General features: G+C 47.0%; 1 protein-coding gene across 1 annotated transcript; it reads right to left on the bottom strand.

Moving 5' to 3' along the window:
• Window positions 1-731: 731 nt before the first annotated feature.
• pi4kb (phosphatidylinositol 4-kinase, catalytic, beta) lies at window positions 732-19,559 on the bottom strand (the record flags this gene model as incomplete). Its single annotated transcript, XM_034232724.1, is given in 11 exon segments — window positions 732-883; window positions 2,319-2,432; window positions 2,513-2,636; window positions 3,002-3,106; window positions 7,962-8,068; window positions 11,320-11,580; window positions 12,726-12,953; window positions 13,328-13,759; window positions 17,585-18,501; window positions 19,109-19,289; window positions 19,291-19,559. Coding segments are annotated over 11 exon segments (2,867 nt in total), but the record flags the coding sequence as incomplete, so codon positions are not given.
• Window positions 19,560-20,220: the final 661 nt, after the last annotated feature.

Raw genomic sequence — 20,220 nt, 5'->3', positions numbered from 1 at the left:
TGACCTGCAGCAGGTAGCCCCGCCCCCTCACCTGTTTGACCTGCAGCAGGTAGCCCCGCCCCTCACCTGTCTTTGACCTGCAGCAGGTAGCCCGCCCCCCTCACCTGTCTTTGACCTGCAGCAGGTAGCCCCGCCCCCTCACCTGTCTTTGACCTGCAGCAGGTAGCCCCGCCCCCTCACCTGTCTTTGACCTGCAGCAGGTAGCCCCGCCCCCCTCACCTGTATTTGACCTGCAGCAGGTAGCCCCGCCCCCTCACCTGTCTTTGACCTGCAGCAGGTAGCCTCGCCCCCTCACCTGTCTTTAACCTGCAGCAGGTAGCCCCGCCCCCTCACCTGTCTTTAACCTGCAGCAGGTAGCCCCGCCCCCTCACCTGTCTTTAACCTCCAGCAGGTAGCCCCACCCCCTCACCTGTAGCCCGCCCCCTCACCTGTCTTTGACCTGCAGCAGGTAGCCCCGCCCCCTCACCTGTCTTTGACCTGCAGCAGGTAGCCCCCCCCCCCTCACCTGTCTTTGACCTGCATCAGGTAGCCCCGCCCCCTCACCTGTCTTTGACCTGCAGCAGGTAGCCCCGCCCCCTCACCTGTCTTTGACCTGCATCAGGTAGCCCCGCCCCCTCACCTGTCTTTGACCTGCATCAGGTAGCCCCGCCCCTCACCTGTCTTTGACCTGCAGCAGGTAGCCCCGCCCCTCACCTGTCTTTGACCTGCAGCAGGTAGCCCCGCCCCCTCACCTGTCTTTGACCTGCAGCAGGTAGCAGATCAGTGAATATCCGGCGACGCTCTGGACGAAGTTCCTCTGAGCCGACAGGAACTCTTCAGTCGTGAAGCTGCCATGTTCCTGCAGGAAGTAATCCATCAGGGACAGCTGGCTCTGCTTACGCACCTGAGGGGGGGACAGGTGAGAGAGGTGAGAGAGGGGAGAGAGGAGAGACAGGTGAGAGAGGGGGGACAGGTGAGAGAGGGGAGACAGGTGAGAGAGGAGAGACAGGTGAGAGAGGGGAGACAGGTGAGAGAGGTGAGAGAGGAGAGACAGGTGAGAGAGGGGAGACAGGTGAGAGAGGTGAGAGAGGAGAGACAGGTGAGAGAGGGGAGACAGGTGAGAGAGGGGGGACAGGTGAGAGAGGGGAGACAGGTGAGAGAGGAGAGACAGGTGAGAGAGGGGAGACAGGTGAGAGAGGTGAGACAGGTGAGAGAGGGGAGGACAGGTGAGAGAGGGGAGACAGGTGAGAGAGGAGAGACAGGTGAGAGAGGGGAGACAGGTGAGAGAGGGGGGACAGGTGAGAGAGGAGAGACAGGTGAGAGACAGAGGAGAGACAGGTGAGAGAGGAGAGACAGGTGAGAGGAGAGGAGAGACAGGTGAGAGAGGAGAGACAGGTGAGAGGAGAGACAGGTGAGAGACAGGTGAGAGAGGAGAGACAGGTGAGAGAGGAGAGACAGGTGAGAGACAGGTGAGAGAGGAGAGGACAGGTGAGAGAGGAGGACAGGTGAGAGAGGAGGACAGGTGAGAGAGGAGAGACAGGTGAGAGAGGAGAGACAGGTGAGAGAGGAGAGACAGGTGAGAGAGGAGAGACAGGTGAGAGAGGAGAGACAGGTGAGAGGAGAGGAGAGACAGGTGAGAGACAGGTGAGAGAGGAGAGACAGGTGAGAGACAGGTGAGAGAGGAGAGACAGGTGAGAGACAGGTGAGAGAGGAGAGACAGGTGAGAGAGGAGAGACAGGTGAGAGACAGGTGAGAGAGGAGAGACAGGTGAGAGACAGGTGAGAGAGGAGAGACAGGTGAGAGAGTCATAAAATGTCTGTCATTGTTTTGTGTCTTCATTTATGAAATGACTAAAGAAGTAGAAAGCAGCATGAGAGGAAAACAAAGGACCTCAACCAGGTATTATAGTGCAGAGCTTTAAGTACTCAGAGAAGCAGTATTTGCAGTATGTGTGTATTCTCACCTGGTACTTCAGAGTATTTGTAGTATGTGTGTATTCACCTGGTACTTCAGAGAATTTGTAGTATGTGTGTATTCTCACCTGGTACTTCAGAGTATATGCAGTATTTGTAGTATGTGTGTATTCTCACCTGGTACTTCAGAGTATATGCAGTATTTGCAGTATGTGTGTTTTCTCACCTGGTACTTCAGAGTATTTGCAGTATGTGTGTTTTCTCACCTGGTACTTCAGAGTATTTGCAGTATGTGTGTTTTCTCACCTGGTACTTCAGAGTATTTGCAGTATGTGTGTTTTCTCACCTGGTACTTCAGAGTATTTGCAGTATGTGTGTTTTCTCACCTGGTACTTCAGAGTATTTGCAGTATGTGTGTTTTCTCACCTGGTGCAGGGACACGGCGTTGAGCACCGGTTCGATCATGCCGCTGTCTGATGACATCACCATGATCTTATAGGGTTTGATCCACAGAGGAACCCTCTCCTGCTGCCAGATGCTCTGCATGCACACCAGGGGACATCTTAAGAAACTGATAACAGTAATACAATTAATAATAGCATTGATCCAGGTGTGTTTACCTGCAGCTGCCGCAGCACCTGATAGGCCAGCAGCTCCTGCCTCAGGTCGTCTCCACACTTCACGATCACTGAGAGCAGCCTCCAGTTCAGCAGGTGACCGTAGGGAGAGCCCTCCCTGATCCTACTACACACACACACACACACACACACACACACACACACACACACACACACACACACACACACACACACACACACACACACACACACACACACACACACACACACACACACACACACACACACACACACACACACACACACACACACACACACACACACACACACACACACACACACACACACACACACACACACACACACACACACACACACACACACACACACGTTCAATGCCTTGTGTTTTTAAGCTGCTGCAATGCAAACATTGGGATCAATAAAGTACTTCTTTATGTTTTTAGGTAAACAACGCCTGAGATATTAACCATTGAACGGTGAGGATCATGACATCATCAGAGCGCATCTCACCTGACTTTCTCCTCCCAGGGTTCCTTCAGGGCGACGGCAGACGGATCCTCAGGATCTCTGCGGAACGAAGTGGGCGTCTGGGCGAGGTTCTCCGAGAGGCGCCGCCTGAGAACAGGAGAACCAATGAGAACACTTTATTTTAAATGTTATTCTTCATGTCTCTTCTACGTCAACATGTGTCCCCTCTTCCTCATGTCTCTTCTCCATCAACATGTGTCCCCTCTTCTTCATGTCTCTTCTACATCAACATGTTTCATGTCTCTTCTATATCAACATGTGTCCCCTCTTCTCCATGTCTCTTCTATATCAACATGTGTCCCCTCTTCTATATCAACATGTGTCCCCTCTTCTCCATGTCTCTTCTACATCAACATGTGTCCCCTCTTCTTCATGTCTCTTCTACAACAACACGTGTCCCCTCTTCCTCATGTCTCTTCTACATCAACATGTGTCCCCTCTTCTTCATGTCTCTTCTACATCAACATGTGTCCCCTCTTCTTCATGTCTCTTCTACATCAACATGTGTCCCCTCTTCTTCATGTCTCTTCTCCATCAACATGTGTCCCCTCTTCTTTAGGTCTCTTCTCCATCAACATGTGTCCCCTCTTCTCCATGTCTCTTCTACATCAACATGTGTCCCCTCTTCTTCATGTCTCTTCTACATCAACATGTGTCCCCTCTTCTCCATGTCTCTTCTACATCAACATGTGTCCCCTCTTCTTCATGTCTCTTCTACATCAACATGTGTCCCCTCTTCTTCATGTCTCTCTACATCAACATGTGTCCCCTCTTCTTCATGTCTCTTCTACATCAACATGTGTCCCCTCTTCTTCATGTCTCTTCTACATCAACATGTGTCCTCTCTTCTTCATGTCTCTTCTACATCAACATGTGTCCCCTCTTCTTCATGTCTCTTCTACATCAACATGTGTCCCCTCTTCTTCATGTCTCTTCTACATCAACATGTGTCCTCTCTTCTACATCAACATGTGTCCTCTCTTCTTCATGTCTCTTCTTCATCAACATGTGTCCCCTCTTCTTCATGTCTCTTCTACATCAACATGTGTCCCCTCTTCTTCATGTCTCTTCTACATCAACATGTGTCCCCTCTTCTACTTTTCCCGTTTAGTTCCGTTAGTGCCTGGAATTTTGCGTTCACACCAAAAAGAGAACTTAGTTCAGAGAACTTTTACCCCCATTTTCAGTCACTGGGGAGAAAAAATTACACATTTCTGATTGGCTGGGCGGATTGCAAACCACGCCCCGTAAAACTCGGAAAAGTTTTGTGAAGCCGCCATTTTATTTGCTGGCATTAGCATTGTTAGCATTAGCATCGCGCACCAACGGAGAGAGACTAACTTATGGCAACACAAAAGAAAACATGGGAGCGGTGGAGATGAGGAGGTGTCGGCGTTCTGGCGATTTACTCGGAAGGCTTCAGTAGAAGCTGCTGGGAGTCCCAGCAGCGGGTGGCAGTATACGCCGTGAAGTGGTTTGCGGCCTGCCAGTAAACCCAAAGCAGAAGAAGAAGAAGTGACGTCAGCGGCTCATTTGCCTAATCCTCCCTCAGGAACTTATTCCGGTGAGAACGCGATCTGCACTTAGTGCCCTGGGGATACTAAGTACGGCAAAGTACTTGGTGTGAATGCGGCTATAGAGAACCGCAGTGACGAGTCCTAAAACCCGGAAGTAAACTCCTTCCGGTTCCTTCGACAAAAACGCAATGCAATTTCTCCATAGGATTTTGGAAAATAGCTGGAAATCAGGTCTGTGGTTGAAACACATTGAAGAGACGGATCACGTTTTGTTCAGCCGGATAATCTCCACATGTCTACTTTTATAATGTTCCAATCATAAATCTAATGTCCAGAAGCAAAATGCTAACGTTATGCTATAAAGGAACTACAGCCGAGTCGCTGCTTCAACGTCACGCCGACTTCAGATCCATATTCAAACTAGGGTTGCCAGAAACTGACCATGATCAAAATCGATTATTCGGCAGCCCTGGCGAATAATAATCGATTAATCGATTAATCGACCGACCCCGGGGGCGGTGTGTAGCGTGCTGCAGCAGCAGTCTGCTCTGCACGAAGGCTTCCTCCAAGTTTACAGTAAAACAAACTGGTGGTGTGACCAATGGCCATTTACAATTGTTAATACTATTACTATTATTAGCATTAGTATTCTGGTTGAAACTAAGCCAGAAAAAAAAAAAAAAAAAACATAAATAATAATAAAAAAATCGATTTATAAAAATAATCCTCGATGATGGCGACTGTAACGATTAATCGAATAATCACTGGCATCCCTAATTCAAACACACAGATTCTGAATGGAACGAGTTGAAGCGTTTGAACAGTCTGCAGGAGGCAGGGACTTGCTTTCAAGCAGAACAGAAACTAACTCAGAGGAGTGTTCACGTGTTCGGCGTAATGACGTACAACGGCCTCCACGACTTCTGTAGTCCTATTCAGCCACTTGGTAACAACCATCGTTTCTCAGACATGTCCACTCTTCAGAAATCACAGTGGGGTCACTGCTGATGATTTAATGTCCTAGAACAAAACGTGACCCGTCTCTTCAATGTGTCTCAACCACAGACCTTGTTTTGAGCTATTTTCCATAACCCTACGGAGAGATCCCGTTGCTTTTTATCGAAGGAACCGGAAGTGGTAAAAATGCTAACTTACTTCCGGGTTTTAGGACACGTCACTGCGGTTCTCTATCGAGTTCTTTGTAACCAGATGTCTCTCAGAGGGGCGTGGGGAGGGGCTCCTTATTTTCATCTAAAGTCACAGACAGAGAATCAGCACTTTGGAAACAGGGCTGAAACAGAGGGCATTATGGGTAATGCTGCAATGATCTGTTTGGTGTTTCAGCCAATCAGAGAGAGGCTCTGGATATATCTGAGACCTGTGATAAGAGGATGATAGGAGACCTTTAAAGTAAAAAAAAATACTGGGTTTTATGGGAATTAAAGAATGCAATGAGCAGTACTTAGTGTGTGTATATATATATATATTAGGGCCGGGACTTTAACGCGTTAATTAAGATTAATTAATTACAAAAAAATTAACGCATTTTAATCGCACTTATTTTTGCACCGCGGAACGTTTCTCACTGGATGAGTTTCAGGCGTACCGATTATACTGGAGCACCAACTAACGTTCATGACTTCAGACAACAACAAACCACAGTGAACAACAGTGGGAAATGTTGTTTTAAAAAACGGACGGATGGAAGCGTCGATAAGAGCACGGTTGTGTGCAAATTATGCAAAAAGGAATTCGCATATCACCGCAGCACATCAAGCCTCAAGTATCACCTCAATGCAAAACATATAGCAGCTGGTGTGGAAGCTAGCGTGGACGTTAGCCTCTTTTATCGCGTTCACACCAAAAAGAGCCGGTACTAAAATTAGTTCATGAGAACCTTTTTACCCCCACGAAAGTCCCTGCTAGAGAGCAGAGAGCTGCTAGAGAGCAGGGACTTTCGTGCGGCTCTCTTGTGAGAAAATAGCTATATGTCTGATTGGCTGGAAGGATTGCAAACCACACCCCGTAAAACTCCCAAAAAGTTTTGTGAAGCCGCCATTTTATTATCCTCGCATTAGCATTATTAGCATTAGCCCAGCGCAGAAACGCAGAGAGACTAACTTATGGCAACACAAAATAAAACATGGGAGCGGTGGAGATGAGGAGGTGTCGGCGTTCTGGCGATTTACTCAGAAGGCTTCAGTAGAAGCTGCTGGGACTCCCAGCAGCTTCCACTGAAGCCTTCCCCAACTCCGGGGACTTCCGGCCGGGGACTTTGGGCGGCAGTATACGCCGTGAAGTGGTTTGCGGCCTGCCAGTAAACCCAAAGCAGAAGAAGAAGAAGAAGTGACGTCAGCGGCTTCATTTGCCTAATCCTCCCCCAGGTTCAAAGAGTTCACATGAACTAAATTCTCATGAACCTTTGTGGGAAAAGTACTGCGGTGTGAATGCGCCTAATGGTATACTAAAATCCATGTGAAAAAAAATTGCTTCTCACTGTTCTCAGGTCAAATATTTATATGTGATTAAAAATGCGATTAATTTCGATTAATTAATTACAAAGCCTCTAATTAATTAGATTAATTTTTTTAATCGAGTCCCGGCCCTAATATATATATATATATATATATATATATATATATATATATATATATATATATATATATATATATATATATATATATCAGGGTTTCCGCTAGGATTTTTTCTCGCCGGTCAAATGTCCGGACAGAATTTATTTTACCGGACAAATTTGAAACTTACCGGTCATGTTTCAATAATAATAAAATAATTGTGTAGCAGAGTTTCCGTTAGCAGGTAATTACCGGATTAGGACCGGATATGCTGATGTTTAAAACTCATTTAATGGGAGTCATTTTTATATTGCTTCAGTTTATAATCGTAACAGATCGGAAAAATTCAGATTCATTTTTCAATAAATGATTCCGCAAACAACAAACACCATAATTATTACATTCAAACAAACTACTTGTAGTAGATAACGTACATTATTCAAAAGTTTACATTAACTTTGAATAATAACACGGGAGAAACGGATCCTCTCTTTTCCCCTCTCCCTCTCTCTCCTGACAGCCCGTCAGTTTCTCATGCAGCTCGCTAAACAGTGGGCGGGGCTTCAGGTGATTATGCAGCAGCTGATCTGATCTCTCTCTCGTGTCCTGTTACACTTCATTCGCGTTTATGTCCATATCGATCAGATCCAGCTCTCCTGGTCGGCCTTTATAGAGAGCACAGATCAAACTATTAAGAGTGAATATCGGCCGATAATGATCGGCGGCCAATCGATAGGAGCGTCGGACATTTTGACCGGCAGGTTTTGAATTTACCGGTTTTTATTAAATTTTACCAGCTAAAAAACGGTAATTGCCGGCTAACGGAAACCCTGATATATATATATATAGTACCTGATGTCTCCGGCGGCGATGAACACCGGCTCTCGGCTCTCCAGACTCGTGATGCTGTCCACTGAAAACTGACTGATGTTATCAGAGCTGCTGGTCTGAGCCTCCACCTGGACACACATTATCATATTCATTACAATAAATACAGTCAGAATAATGATCTGATAGCATTCATTTGTCTGCAGATCTCTACCTCCACCTGCATACTGTACATGAGAGTAGCTTGATAACAAAGGTTTGATTGGACGGATTGGGACATTTTTCAAGAAGGTTCACTCGATAAAATAACTACTGTTACCAACGACTATATCAACTTCTGTGTAGAACTAGTTGTTCCCACTAAAGAAATACAAATCTATCCAAATAATACATCTTTTGTGACTAAGGACATTAAAACCGTTATAAAGAGCAGGAAAATAGCTTTCAAAAACAAAGCCTATGGAGCACTGAGACTGAGACAGACAGAGAGAGAACTGGAAGTCAAATTGAGGGAATCAAAACTGACACAGAGAGTTTTTGGAAAATGCTTTTAAAGCCAAAACCCCAAAAGGTGTGGGACACCATGAGAACCATGACAGGCATGTCATCCTCAGCTAAACCTATTGTGACGAACAATGAATTTAGTTTTGCTAACGAACTAAACACGTTCTTTACCCGTTTGGAGTCACTGGATAATTCTGCAAAGTGCACTGAAATGCTGGAAACCATAATCCCTGCTTCCTCTGACAAAATGACCATCAGAGTCGAAGAGGTCAGAAAAACCTTTCAGTGCACCAACACCAAGACAGCGGCTGGGCCAGATGGATGCAGCGGCTTCCTGCTGAGAAGCGTTGCTGCTGAGCTGGCTCCAGTGAGGCCACGCACCTTTCAGGCTTCCATTGACACCATCCCTCTGCCATGGGACACTCCACACACCATCCCTCTGCCATGGGACACTCCACACACCATCCCTCTGCCATGGGACACTCCACACACCATCCCTCTGCCATGGGACGCTTCCATTGACACCATCCCTCTGCCATGGGACGCTTCCATTGACACCATCCCTCTGCCATGGGACACTTCACACACCATCCCTCTGCCATGGGACACTTCACACACCATCCCTCTGCCATGGGACACTCCACACACCAGCCCTCTGCCATGGGACACTCCACACACCATCCCTCTGCCATGGGACACTCCACACACCATCCCTCTGCCATGGGACACTTCACACACCATCCCCTCTGCCATGGGACACTTCACACACCATCCCTCTGCCATGGGACACTCCACACACCATCCCTCTGCCATGGGACACTCCACACACCATCCCTCTGCCATGGGACACTTCACACACCATCCCTCTGCCATGGGACACTCCACACACCATCCCTCTGCCATGGGACACTTCACACACCATCCCTCTGCCATGGGACACTCCACACACCATCCCTCTGCCATGGGACACTCCACACACCAGCCCTCTGCCATGGGACACTTCACACACCATCCCTCTGCCATGGGACACTTCACACACCATCCCTCTGCCATGGGACACTTCACACACCATCCCTCTGCCATGGGACACTACACACACCATCCCTCTGCCATGGGACACTCCACACATCAAACCGCTGCCCAAAAGAACATGAGGACTGCAGACCAATAGCCCTCACCTCAGGGATTATGAAATCACTAGAAAGAATTCTGCTCCGATTTCTTATCAGTACAAAACAAGACAAACTGGATCCATACCAATTGGCCTATAAGCAAGCGTGCGGTACGGAAGACGCTGTGGCCACTCTGGTTCACATCACTAAACATTTAGATAAACGCAACATGAGCAAGAGCCCTCTTCCTAGACCTCTCAGCAGCATTCAACACAATACAAGCAGACATCTTGGGGTCAAAAATGGCCAAAATGGAAGTAAATCCATACCTGATTTACTGGTATGCTGCTTTCCTCACCAGTAGAGAGCAACTTGTGAAGGTTAACAAAACCCTGTCATCACAACCAATGTAGCCCCCCCCCCCCCCCAGGGCTGCGTGAGTTCAGCTGTGCTCTTTACTCTCTACCAACACACCAAACCAAGTCATCATGAAGTACTCTGATGAAACTGAATGATATCTCTGCTCAGTAACACAGACGACCCTGAGCTGCACCAACAGGCTGGACATCAGGTGGTGGAGTGGACTGATAGCAATGCTCTTGTTGTTGTTTTTGGCTCACCATCTGACTCCCATAAAGTCCCATGGTCATCCACACAGATGAAATCAAGCAGGGAGTTTCATACAAACACGTGGGTGTAATGATTGAGCGTCTGCTGTCATGGAAGGATCACATTGAATATCTGAGCAAAAGGACAAAACAAAGAATGTATTTTCTCGGCCGTCTCAGGTCTTTTGGGGCGAGCAGAGAAACTCTTCTGTTGTTCTTTGCATCTGTGATCATGTCCATTCTGCAGCACTGCAACGCTACCTGGTACAACTGTTTGTCAGCAGCTTTCAAATCAAAACTGCTCCACCTGTTAAACATCTGCTCAAAGATCGTTGGTCCACCTGTGAGAGACTCTATGACTCATGACTAGTGAGGCTGTGCAACCACATCCTCTCTGAACCATGCTCTGACCAGAGAGCATGAGCTGCTACCATCTGATGGAGACACAGGGTCCCACCATTCAATAAGGTCACACTGAAGCATCCTTTGTGCATCAGTCAGTCCTCTCAGTGAACACAGAGCTGATCCCAGATCAGATACTCGCTGAAATCTCTTTGAGCAGCTTTTCTCTCACTGATTATGCTGTGATGTTAAATGTTTGTTGTTTGTGTTTCATGTGTTGTGTCTGGATACTTGTCTGTTGATGTTGGACATGGAGCTGCTGTGACGCAAGTCACATTTCAGACTTGATCTGACAAATAAAGTATTATCGTATCGTATCCCAACTGTAGCTGTGAACATGACAGGATGTGTGATTACCTAGAAGAGCATCAGGACTGTTTGAGGCAGATGATAGCTATGTGATTAACATGATGGTTCAGCCTCTATGGAGAGAGACATCAAGCATGCTCATTTCTGACGTGGAGCTAATCTGAAGTAACCCTTGAATACTGCTTTCTATTCCTCCATCTTGTGACTGTGTAACTCCCTCTCTTGGATATCAGCATGTGAAGGACACTGTTCAGGAACTAGTTGATGCTCTGTATGTGATGACTCCTTCCATCCTGGAGAGGATCACAGACACATGGATCCTGAGGCTGAAGCTAAACCGGGGACTAGGGAGAGTTTCTAACTGTATAATAATAATAATAATAATAATAATAACATAAATTAAAAAATAAATAAAGTAGTTCTTATTATATCTAAATTACACCTCACCTCCACCTGCAGCTGCCCGATGTCGTCGGTCGCCCAGGCCTCGTCGTCGTTGTCGTAGTTCGGGACGGTAGAGAAGCTTCCGGCTCGATGCTCTGATGTCATCGTGCTGAGGTTAGAATTAGCATTAGCCGCGGAGACGCCGCAGTCCAGGCTCTCCGCGGATCGAGCCGAGCGGATCCTGGTCTCTGGGATCCGGGTCGGAACCGGAGACGTTTCATAGCTCTGGCACTCCAGAACCTCCACGTAGATGAGGTAGGGAGCCTGGAACACAGCTCTATCCGTTAAAACTGTACGCTAACAGTTTCTACCTGTGTTTCCTAAGCTAGGCTAACAGTTCCTACCTGTGTTTCCTAAGCTAGGCTAACAGTTCCTACCTGTGTTTCCTAAGCTAGGCTAACAGTTCCTACCTGTGTTTCCTAAGCTAGGCTAACAGTTTCTACCTGTGTTTCCTACGCTAGGCTAACAGTTCCTACCTGTGTTTCCTAAGCTAGGCTAACAGTTCCTACCTGTGTTTCCTAAGCTAGGCTAACAGTTCCTACCTGTGTTTCCTAAGCTAGGCTAACAGTTCCTACCTGTGTTTCCTAAGCTAGGCTAACAGTTCCTACCTGTGTTTCCTAAGCTAGGCTAACAGTTTCTACCTGTGTTTCCTAAGCTAGGCTAACAGTTTCTACCTGTGTTTCCTACGCTAGGCTAACAGTTCCTACCTGTGTTTCCTAAGCTAGGCTAACAGTTCCTACCTGTGTTTCCTAAGCTAGGCTAACAGTTCCTACCTGTGTTTCCTAAGCTAGGCTAACAGTTCCTACCTGTGTTTCCTAAGCTAGGCTAACAGTTCCTACCTGTGTTTCCTAAGCTAGGCTAACAGTTTCTACCTGTGTTTCCTAAGCTAGGCTAACAGTTACTACCTGTGTTTCCTAAGCTAGGCTAACAGTTTCTACCTGTGTTTCCTAAGCTAGGCTAACAGTTTCTACCTGTGTTTCCTAAGCTAGGCTAACAGTTTCCTACCTGTGTTTCCTAAGCTAGGCTAACAGTTCCTACCTGTGTTTCCTAAGCTAGGCTAACAGTTTCTACCTGTGTTTCCTAAGCTAGGCTAATAGTTTCTACCTGTGTTTCCTAAGCTAGGCTAACAGTTTCTACCTGTGTTTCCTAAGCTAGGCTAACGGTGTTACCTTGTCTCTATGCTAAGCTAACGGTGTTACCTTGTCTCTATGCTAAACTTACGGTGTTACCTTGTCTCTATGCTAAGCTTACGGTGTTCCCTTGTCTCTATGCTAAGCTTACGGTGTTACCTTGTCTCTATGCTAAGCTAACGGTGTTACCTTGTCTCTATGCTAAGCTAACGGTGTTACCTTGTCTCTATGCTAAGCTAACGGTGTTACCTTGTCTCTATGCTAAGCTAACGGTGTTACCTTGTCCTTGGAGTTGAGCACCACAGCCTGGGTGTTTGGGATCCTGACGACGTGATGCTGGTTCTCAGCCGTGGGCATCCAGACTCGAGCGGGCAGCTTGTGGTTCAGCAGCGAGAGTTCAGAGATCAGACGCTGAGTCTTCTGCTCTTTGGTCGGCAGCGTCGCCAAACGCCTCCCGATGCCCAGCAGAGACTTCACCAGTTCTCTCTGAGGCCGAAGACGCTCCAGCTGCAGAGAGGAGATATCACGGGTTAATTATATATATATATATATATATTTACAGTATATATGTTCATTATCATCTTGGCCTGTCTCTCTAATAGTGGCAGTACTTTATTTAACTGTTTAGTTACTAAATAAAAGCCTTAGTATTTAACTTTTATAAAACCAAACACTCCCAACACTGAGATGACTTTCAAAAAGAAAATCTCAGTATTTTATTTAACTTTTATAAATCCCAGCTCCCTACAATGAGTTAAATAGTTTCACTTTTTGTTTGACTTTTATGTATGCACCATAACACCAAGTGAAATTCCTCGTACGTGTCATGCTACCTGGTGATAAACCTGGTTCTGAGACGAGTTTCTAAATAAAAGCCTCACCTCCTCCGGCACGGCCTCCACTCTGGGGTTACTTCCTGTCCTCCTGAGGCCGGATCCAAACCCACTGCTGGCTGTGTTCACATCAGACTTTGACCTCTGGTGGGTCTTCCTGGAGGGGGAGACGATCACCTCGCCCTCCCCCAGAACGGGACTCTCTGGGGGGGGAAACGGAGACGCTGAGTCCACGTTGTTGTTGCTGTTGTGGCGGCGGTGGCAGCGGCGATGAGACGGAGAGGGGCTGCCGGAGACAGACCCCCCGCGGTGAGGATCAGCTGGAGGGTTAGAGGGCTTCAGCTCGTCGGACAGGATGAGTTTCCGCAGCTTGTTTCCTCTGGAGTGACGCTGGGTGGAGATGTGCATGTCAGAGGAATACGCTCCCAGCAGCCAGGCCGTCAGCAGGGAGAAGGTGATGCCTCCTCGACAGCGGTGGATCTAAGAGAGACAAATCAATCAATCAATGTTACCTTCGTCTCAGTGGACTTTACAGTTTGTAGAGAATATCAATACGACAGCCTCTGTCCTCTGACCCTCACATCGGACAAGGAAAAACGTCCTAACTGTAATCTTTGCTAAACCAATCAAACCCCCGTTAGACCAACAAGAACCTCATCCAGGACAACTGGAACCTATTCAGCCAAAGGGAACGCCCACCAGGTAAACAGAACCTCATCCAGGACAAATGCCAAAACAATGCCAAGTATCCAAGTCGAGTCCGACCGACTGTAGAAGTTTAGATAACAGACACTCGACTCAGGTGAAGTGAAGTCAACAAACTTCTACAGTCAGAAACCAACAGAAAGTCGTCTCAGGACTCACCAGGTAGGGGCTGATGCTAACGGTAATCTATAGAGAACAGGACTCACCAGGTAGGGGCTGATGCTAACGGTAATCTATAGAGAACAGGACTCACCAGGTAGGGGCTGATGCTAACTGTAATCTATAGAGAACAGGACTCACCAGGTAGGGGCTGATGCTAGCTGTAATCTATAGTTTACTCACCAGGTAGGGGCTGATGCTAGCTGTAATCTATAGTTTACTCACCAGGTAGAGGCTGATGCTAGCTGTAATCTATAGTTTACTCACCAGGTAGGGGCTGATGCTAACTGTAATCTATGGTTTACTCACCAGGTAGGGGCTAAGATGCTAACTGTAATCTATAGTTTACTCACCAGGTAGGGGCTGATGCTAACTGTAATCTATAGTTTACTCACCAGGTAGGGGCTGATGCTAGCTGTAATCTATAGTTTACTCACCAGGTAGGGGCTGATGCTAGCTGTAATCTATGGTTTACTCACCAGGTAGGGGCTGATGCTAACTGTAATCTATGGTTTACTCACCAGGTAGGGGCTAAGATGCTAACTGTAATCTATAGTTTACTCACCAGGTAGGGGCTGATGCTAACTGTAATCTATAGTTTACTCACCAGGTAGGGGCTGATGCTAGCTGTAATCTATAGTTTACTCACCAGGTAGGGGCTGATGCTAGCTGTAATCTATGGTTTACTCACCAGGTAGGGGCTGATGCTAGCTGTAATCTATGGTTTACTCACCAGGTAGGGGCTGATGCTAGCTGTAATCTATGGTTTACTCACCAGGTAGGGGCTGATGCTAACTGTAATCTATGGTTTACTCACCAGGTAGGGGCTGATGCTAGCTGTAATCTATAGTTTACTCACCAGGTAGGGGCTGATGCTAGCTGTAATCTATGGTTTACTCACCAGGTAGGGGCTGATGCTAACTGTAATCTATGGTTTACTCACCAGGTAGGGGCTGATGCTAACTGTAATCTATAGTTTACTCACCAGGTAGGGGCTGATGCTAGCTGTAATCTATGGTTTACTCACCAGGTAGGGGCTGATGCTAACTGTAATCTATGGTTTACTCACCAGGTAGGGGCTGATGCTAACTGTAATCTATAGTTTACTCACCAGGTAGGGGCTGATGCTAACTGTAATCTATAGTTTACTCACCAGGTAGGGGCTGATGCTAACTGTAATCTATGGTTTACTCACCAGGTAGGGGCTAAGATGCTAACTGTAATCTATAGTTTACTCACCAGGTAGGGGCTGATGCTAACTGTAATCTATAGTTTACTCACCAGGTAGGGGCTGATGCTAGCTGTAATCTATAGTTTACTCACCAGGTAGGGGCTGATGCTAGCTGTAATCTATGGTTTACTCACCAGGTAGGGGCTGATGCTAACTGTAATCTATGGTTTACTCACCAGGTAGGGGCTAAGATGCTAACTGTAATCTATAGTTTACTCACCAGGTAGGGGCTGATGCTAACTGTAATCTATAGTTTACTCACCAGGTAGGGGCTGATGCTAGCTGTAATCTATAGTTTACTCACCAGGTAGGGGCTGATGCTAGCTGTAATCTATGGTTTACTCACCAGGTAGGGGCTGATGCTAGCTGTAATCTATAGTTTACTCACCAGGTAGGGGCTGATGCTAACTGTAATCTATGGTTTACTCACCAGGTAGGGGCTGATGCTAGCTGTAATCTATGGTTTACTCACCAGGTAGGGGCTGATGCTAACTGTAATCTATGGTTTACTCACCAGGTAGGGGCTGATGCTAACTGTAATCTATGGTTTACTCACCAGGTAGAGGCTGATGCTAGCTGTAATCTATAGTTTACTCACCAGGTAGAGGCTGACGCTAACTGTAATCTATAGTTTACTCACCAGGTAGGGGCTGATGCTAGCTGTAATCTATAGTTTACTCACCAGGTAGGGGCTGATGCTAGCTGTAATCTATAGTTTACTCACCAGGTAGGGGCTGATGCGAACTATAATCTATAGTTTACTCACCAGGTAGGGGCTGATGCTAACTGTAATCTATAGTTTACTCACCAGGTAGGGGCTGATGCGAACTATAATCTATAGTTTACTCACCAGGTAGGGGCTGATGCTAACTGTAATCTATAGTTTACTCACCAGGTAGGGGCTGATTCTAACTGCAATCTATAGTTTACTCACCAGGTAGAGGCTGATGCTAACTGTAATCTATAGTTTACTCACCAGGTAGGGGCTGATGCTAACGCTAACTGTAATCTATAGTTTACTCACCAGGTAGGGGCTGATGCTAACTGTAATCTATAGTTTACTCACCAGGTAGGGGCTGATGCGAACTATAATCTATAGTTTACTCACCAGGTAGGGGCTGATGCTAACTGTAATCTATGGTTTACTCACCAGGTAGGGGCTGATGCTAGCTGTAATCTATGGTTTACTCACCAGGTAGGGGCTGATGCTAACTGTAATCTATGGTTTACTCACCAGGTAGGGGCTGATGCTAACTGTAATCTATAGTTTACTCACCAGGTAGGGGCTGATGCTAGCTGTAATCTATGGTTTACTCACCAGGTAGGGGCTGATGCTAACTGTAATCTATGGTTTACTCACCAGGTAGGGCTGATGCTAACTGTAATCTATGGTTTACTCACCAGGTAGGGGCTGATGCTAACTGTAATCTATAGTTTACTCACCAGGTAGGGGCTGATGCTAGCTGTAATCTATGGTTTACTCACCAGGTAGGGGCTGATGCTAGCTGTAATCTATGGTTTACTCACCAGGTAGGGGCTGATGCTAGCTGTAATCTATGGTTTTACTCACCAGGTAGGGGCTGATGCTAACTGTAATCTATAGTTTACTCACCAGGTAGGGGCTGATGCTAGCTGTAATCTATGGTTTACTCACCAGGTAGGGGCTGATGCTAGCTGTAATCTATGGTTTACTCACCAGGTAGGGGCTGATGCTAGCTGTAATCTATGGTTTACTCACCAGGTAGGGGCTGATGCGAACTATAATCTATAGTTTACTCACCAGGTAGGGGCTGATGCTAACTGTAATCTATAGTTTACTCACCAGGTAGGGGCTGATGCTAGCTGTAATCTATAGTTTACTCACCAGGTAGGGGCTGATGCTAGCTGTAATCTATGGTTTACTCACCAGGTAGGGGCTGATGCTAGCTGTAATCTATAGTTTACTCACCAGGTAGGGGCTGATGCTAACTGTAATCTATAGTTTACTCACCAGGTAGGGGCTGATGCTAGCTGTAATCTATGGTTTACTCACCAGGTAGGGGCTGATGCTAACTGTAATCTATAGAGAACAGGACTCACCAGGTAGGGGCTGATGCTAGCTGTAATCTATGGTTTACTCACGAGGTAGGGGCTGATGCTAACTGTAATCTATAGAGAACAGGACTCACCAGGTAGGGGCTGATGGTAGCTGTAATCTTTAGTTTACTCACCAGGTAGGGGCTGATGGCGTCCCCCACCTCCGTGTCCATGTGCACGTACATGTTGAGTAGCTGAGGGAGGTAGAAGTCCACCTCGCTGTCGGTGAAGCTGAACAGACGGTTCCCGATGTACGCCTGCACCCCCGGCTCTTTGGATTTATACAGGTAGGAGATCGCCATGGAGACGTCAAACAGCTTGGACTCGAACAGGCGGAGCAGCCACGACTGTTTGGAGGAAGAGGGGGTAGCGAGCAGCGAGGAAGACTCAGGTCGAGAGGATGAAGAAGAGGAAGGAGGAGGAGCGTCTCGCTGGGAAGAAACGCCATTTTGTTTTACTTCATCTTTCACAGAACTACCTTCTTCTACTTCCTCCTCGTCTTCCTCCTTGATGGAGCTGGTGTCCGGGCTGATGACCCACTGAGGACCAGAGATCTCCGTTTGTTGTTGTTGTTGTTGATCGCCCTGTTGTTGTGGTTGCTGTCGTTTTTGATCATCTAGTTGCTGTTGTTGTTGTTGTTGCTGCTGCTGATGATCGTCCTGTTGTTGATGATGATCTTCCTGTTGTTGTTGCTGTTGATGATCGTCCTGTTGTTGTTGTTGTTGATGATCGCCCTGTTGTTGTTGTCGTCGTTTTTGATCATCCAGTTGCTGTTGTTGTTGTTGCTGTTGATGATCGTCCTGTTGTTGTTGTTGATGATCGTCCTGTTGTTGTTGTTGCTGATCGTCCTGTTGTTGTTGTTGATGATCGTCCTGTTGTTGTTGTTGCTGATCGTCCTGTTGTTGTTGTTGATGATCGTCCTGTTGTTGTTGTTGTTGTTGTTGTTCCCGTTTGTTGTCCACGTGTTGCTGCTCACACAGCTCTCTGTTCTGCAGCTTCACTTGGAGCAGCACCTCCTGGCACGCCTTCAGAGCCACTTCAGGGTCGATCACTGAGAGCAGAGCAACGAGGCGTCAGGGAGAGAGAGAGGCAGAATTAAGTGTTGCAGCGACAGAGTGAAACCAGAGGAGCCGGCGACCAATAAGGGCCGCTCTGTGAGGACCTGAACAGAACCCAATCAGCCCAGCGCACATTAAGCATTGGGGTTTGATGGGACCCTCCTACTTCAATCCAAACTACCAGGGTATATAGTTCTCCTGTGTGTTTGCACCCTGACGCTCAGCTCAGCGGCGTCCTCAGGCAGCGTTACCCAAAGTGCAAATATTATCATTTTCAAAATCCGTTTTTATGTTTTTTGGCATTTTAAAACACAAAGATAATAAAACATGACTAACAAATTAGTTATTCTCTGTGTCTGTCCCCTGATCCCCAGGTCCATCTCCTTTTCATGTTTGACTGTTAAACACCTGAACCTTTGAAAGAACATCCATCTGTTTGCAACTTAAATTATTATATTTATGTATAAAAGACATGAAAAAGTGTATTTTGCATAATTGGTGACCTTTAAAGTATAATCGTATTGTTATAACAGTATGAGGATATCAAAAGGTCTGGCCCCTCACCCTGGTCTGGTCCCTCACCCTGGTCTGGTCCCTCACCCTGGTCCGCCCTCAGGTCCATCTCCATGTGGTCCTCAGAGATGATGTCCAACGGAGGAGTTTGTCCTCTGGACGACTCGCTGCTGCTCCCAATGCTACCTGTGCTACCGATGCTACCGCTAGGAGAGGAGCTACGTGGGCTAGCACTGGGGGAGGAGGGCTGCTCGCTGTGGGGGGGGGGGAGGCGGCTGCAGTTTGGGGCGCTGCGAGTGATGAAGGTGATGATGATGATGGTGGTGAGGGCAGTCAGAAGAGCTCTCAGAACAACAGGAGGAGGATGAAGAGGAGGAGGAAGAGGAGGCGCTGGAGGGGGAGGAGGGGCAGGAGAAAGTGGTGGGGGAGGAGGCGCCAGGGGGGGGAGGGGGGGCAGCCAGGGCGGGGCTTATAGCAGAGTGGGCGGGGGAGAGGGACACCTCGGCGTCCGCCATCTTGGAAAAACACACCTAGAGAGAAAGAGATTCAAAGGTTTAATAACTGAAACATTTTAACCCTTTAAGCACCCAGTGTTACTCACACACAGGTGCAGGCAGTCTGACCGGGAACATTACAACAACAGCTGTTCGCCCTGCAACACACAACCTGCTGTCTTTATCATAATGTTAAGAGAGAAACTGTGAAAACAATAATGGTAGGATTTCCTATGATATCAGTATGTCGTGTCTCTACTTTAAAGAGTCCTCTCCTGCTGATGTTCAGGTGTATATCAGTGTGTAGTGTCTCTACTTTAAAGAGTCCTCTCCTGCTGATGTTCAGGTGTACATCAGTATGTAGTGTCTCTACTTTAAAGAGTCCTCTCCTGCTGATGTTCAGGAGTATTTCAGTATGTAGTGTCTCTACTTTAAGAGTCCTCTCCTGCTGATGTTCAGGTGTATATCAGTATGTCGTGTCTCTACTTTAAAGAGTCCTCTCCTGCTGATGTTCAGGTGTATATCAGTATGTCGTGTCTCTACTTTAAAGAGTCCTCTCCTGCTGATGTTCAGGTGTATATCAGTATGTCGTGTCTCTACTTTAAAGAGTCCTCTCCTGCTGATGTTCAGGTGTATATCAGTGTGTAGTGTCTCTACTTTAAAGAGTCCTCTCCTGCTGATGTTCAGGTGTATATCAGTATGTAG

Source organism: Gymnodraco acuticeps, unplaced genomic scaffold, assembly GCF_902827175.1.
Source record: "Gymnodraco acuticeps unplaced genomic scaffold, fGymAcu1.1, whole genome shotgun sequence".
Classification (NCBI taxonomy): Eukaryota; Metazoa; Chordata; class Actinopteri; order Perciformes; family Bathydraconidae; genus Gymnodraco; species Gymnodraco acuticeps.
The sequence above is the reverse complement of the archived record's forward strand: the minus strand, read 5'-3'. Positions and strand labels throughout refer to the sequence as shown.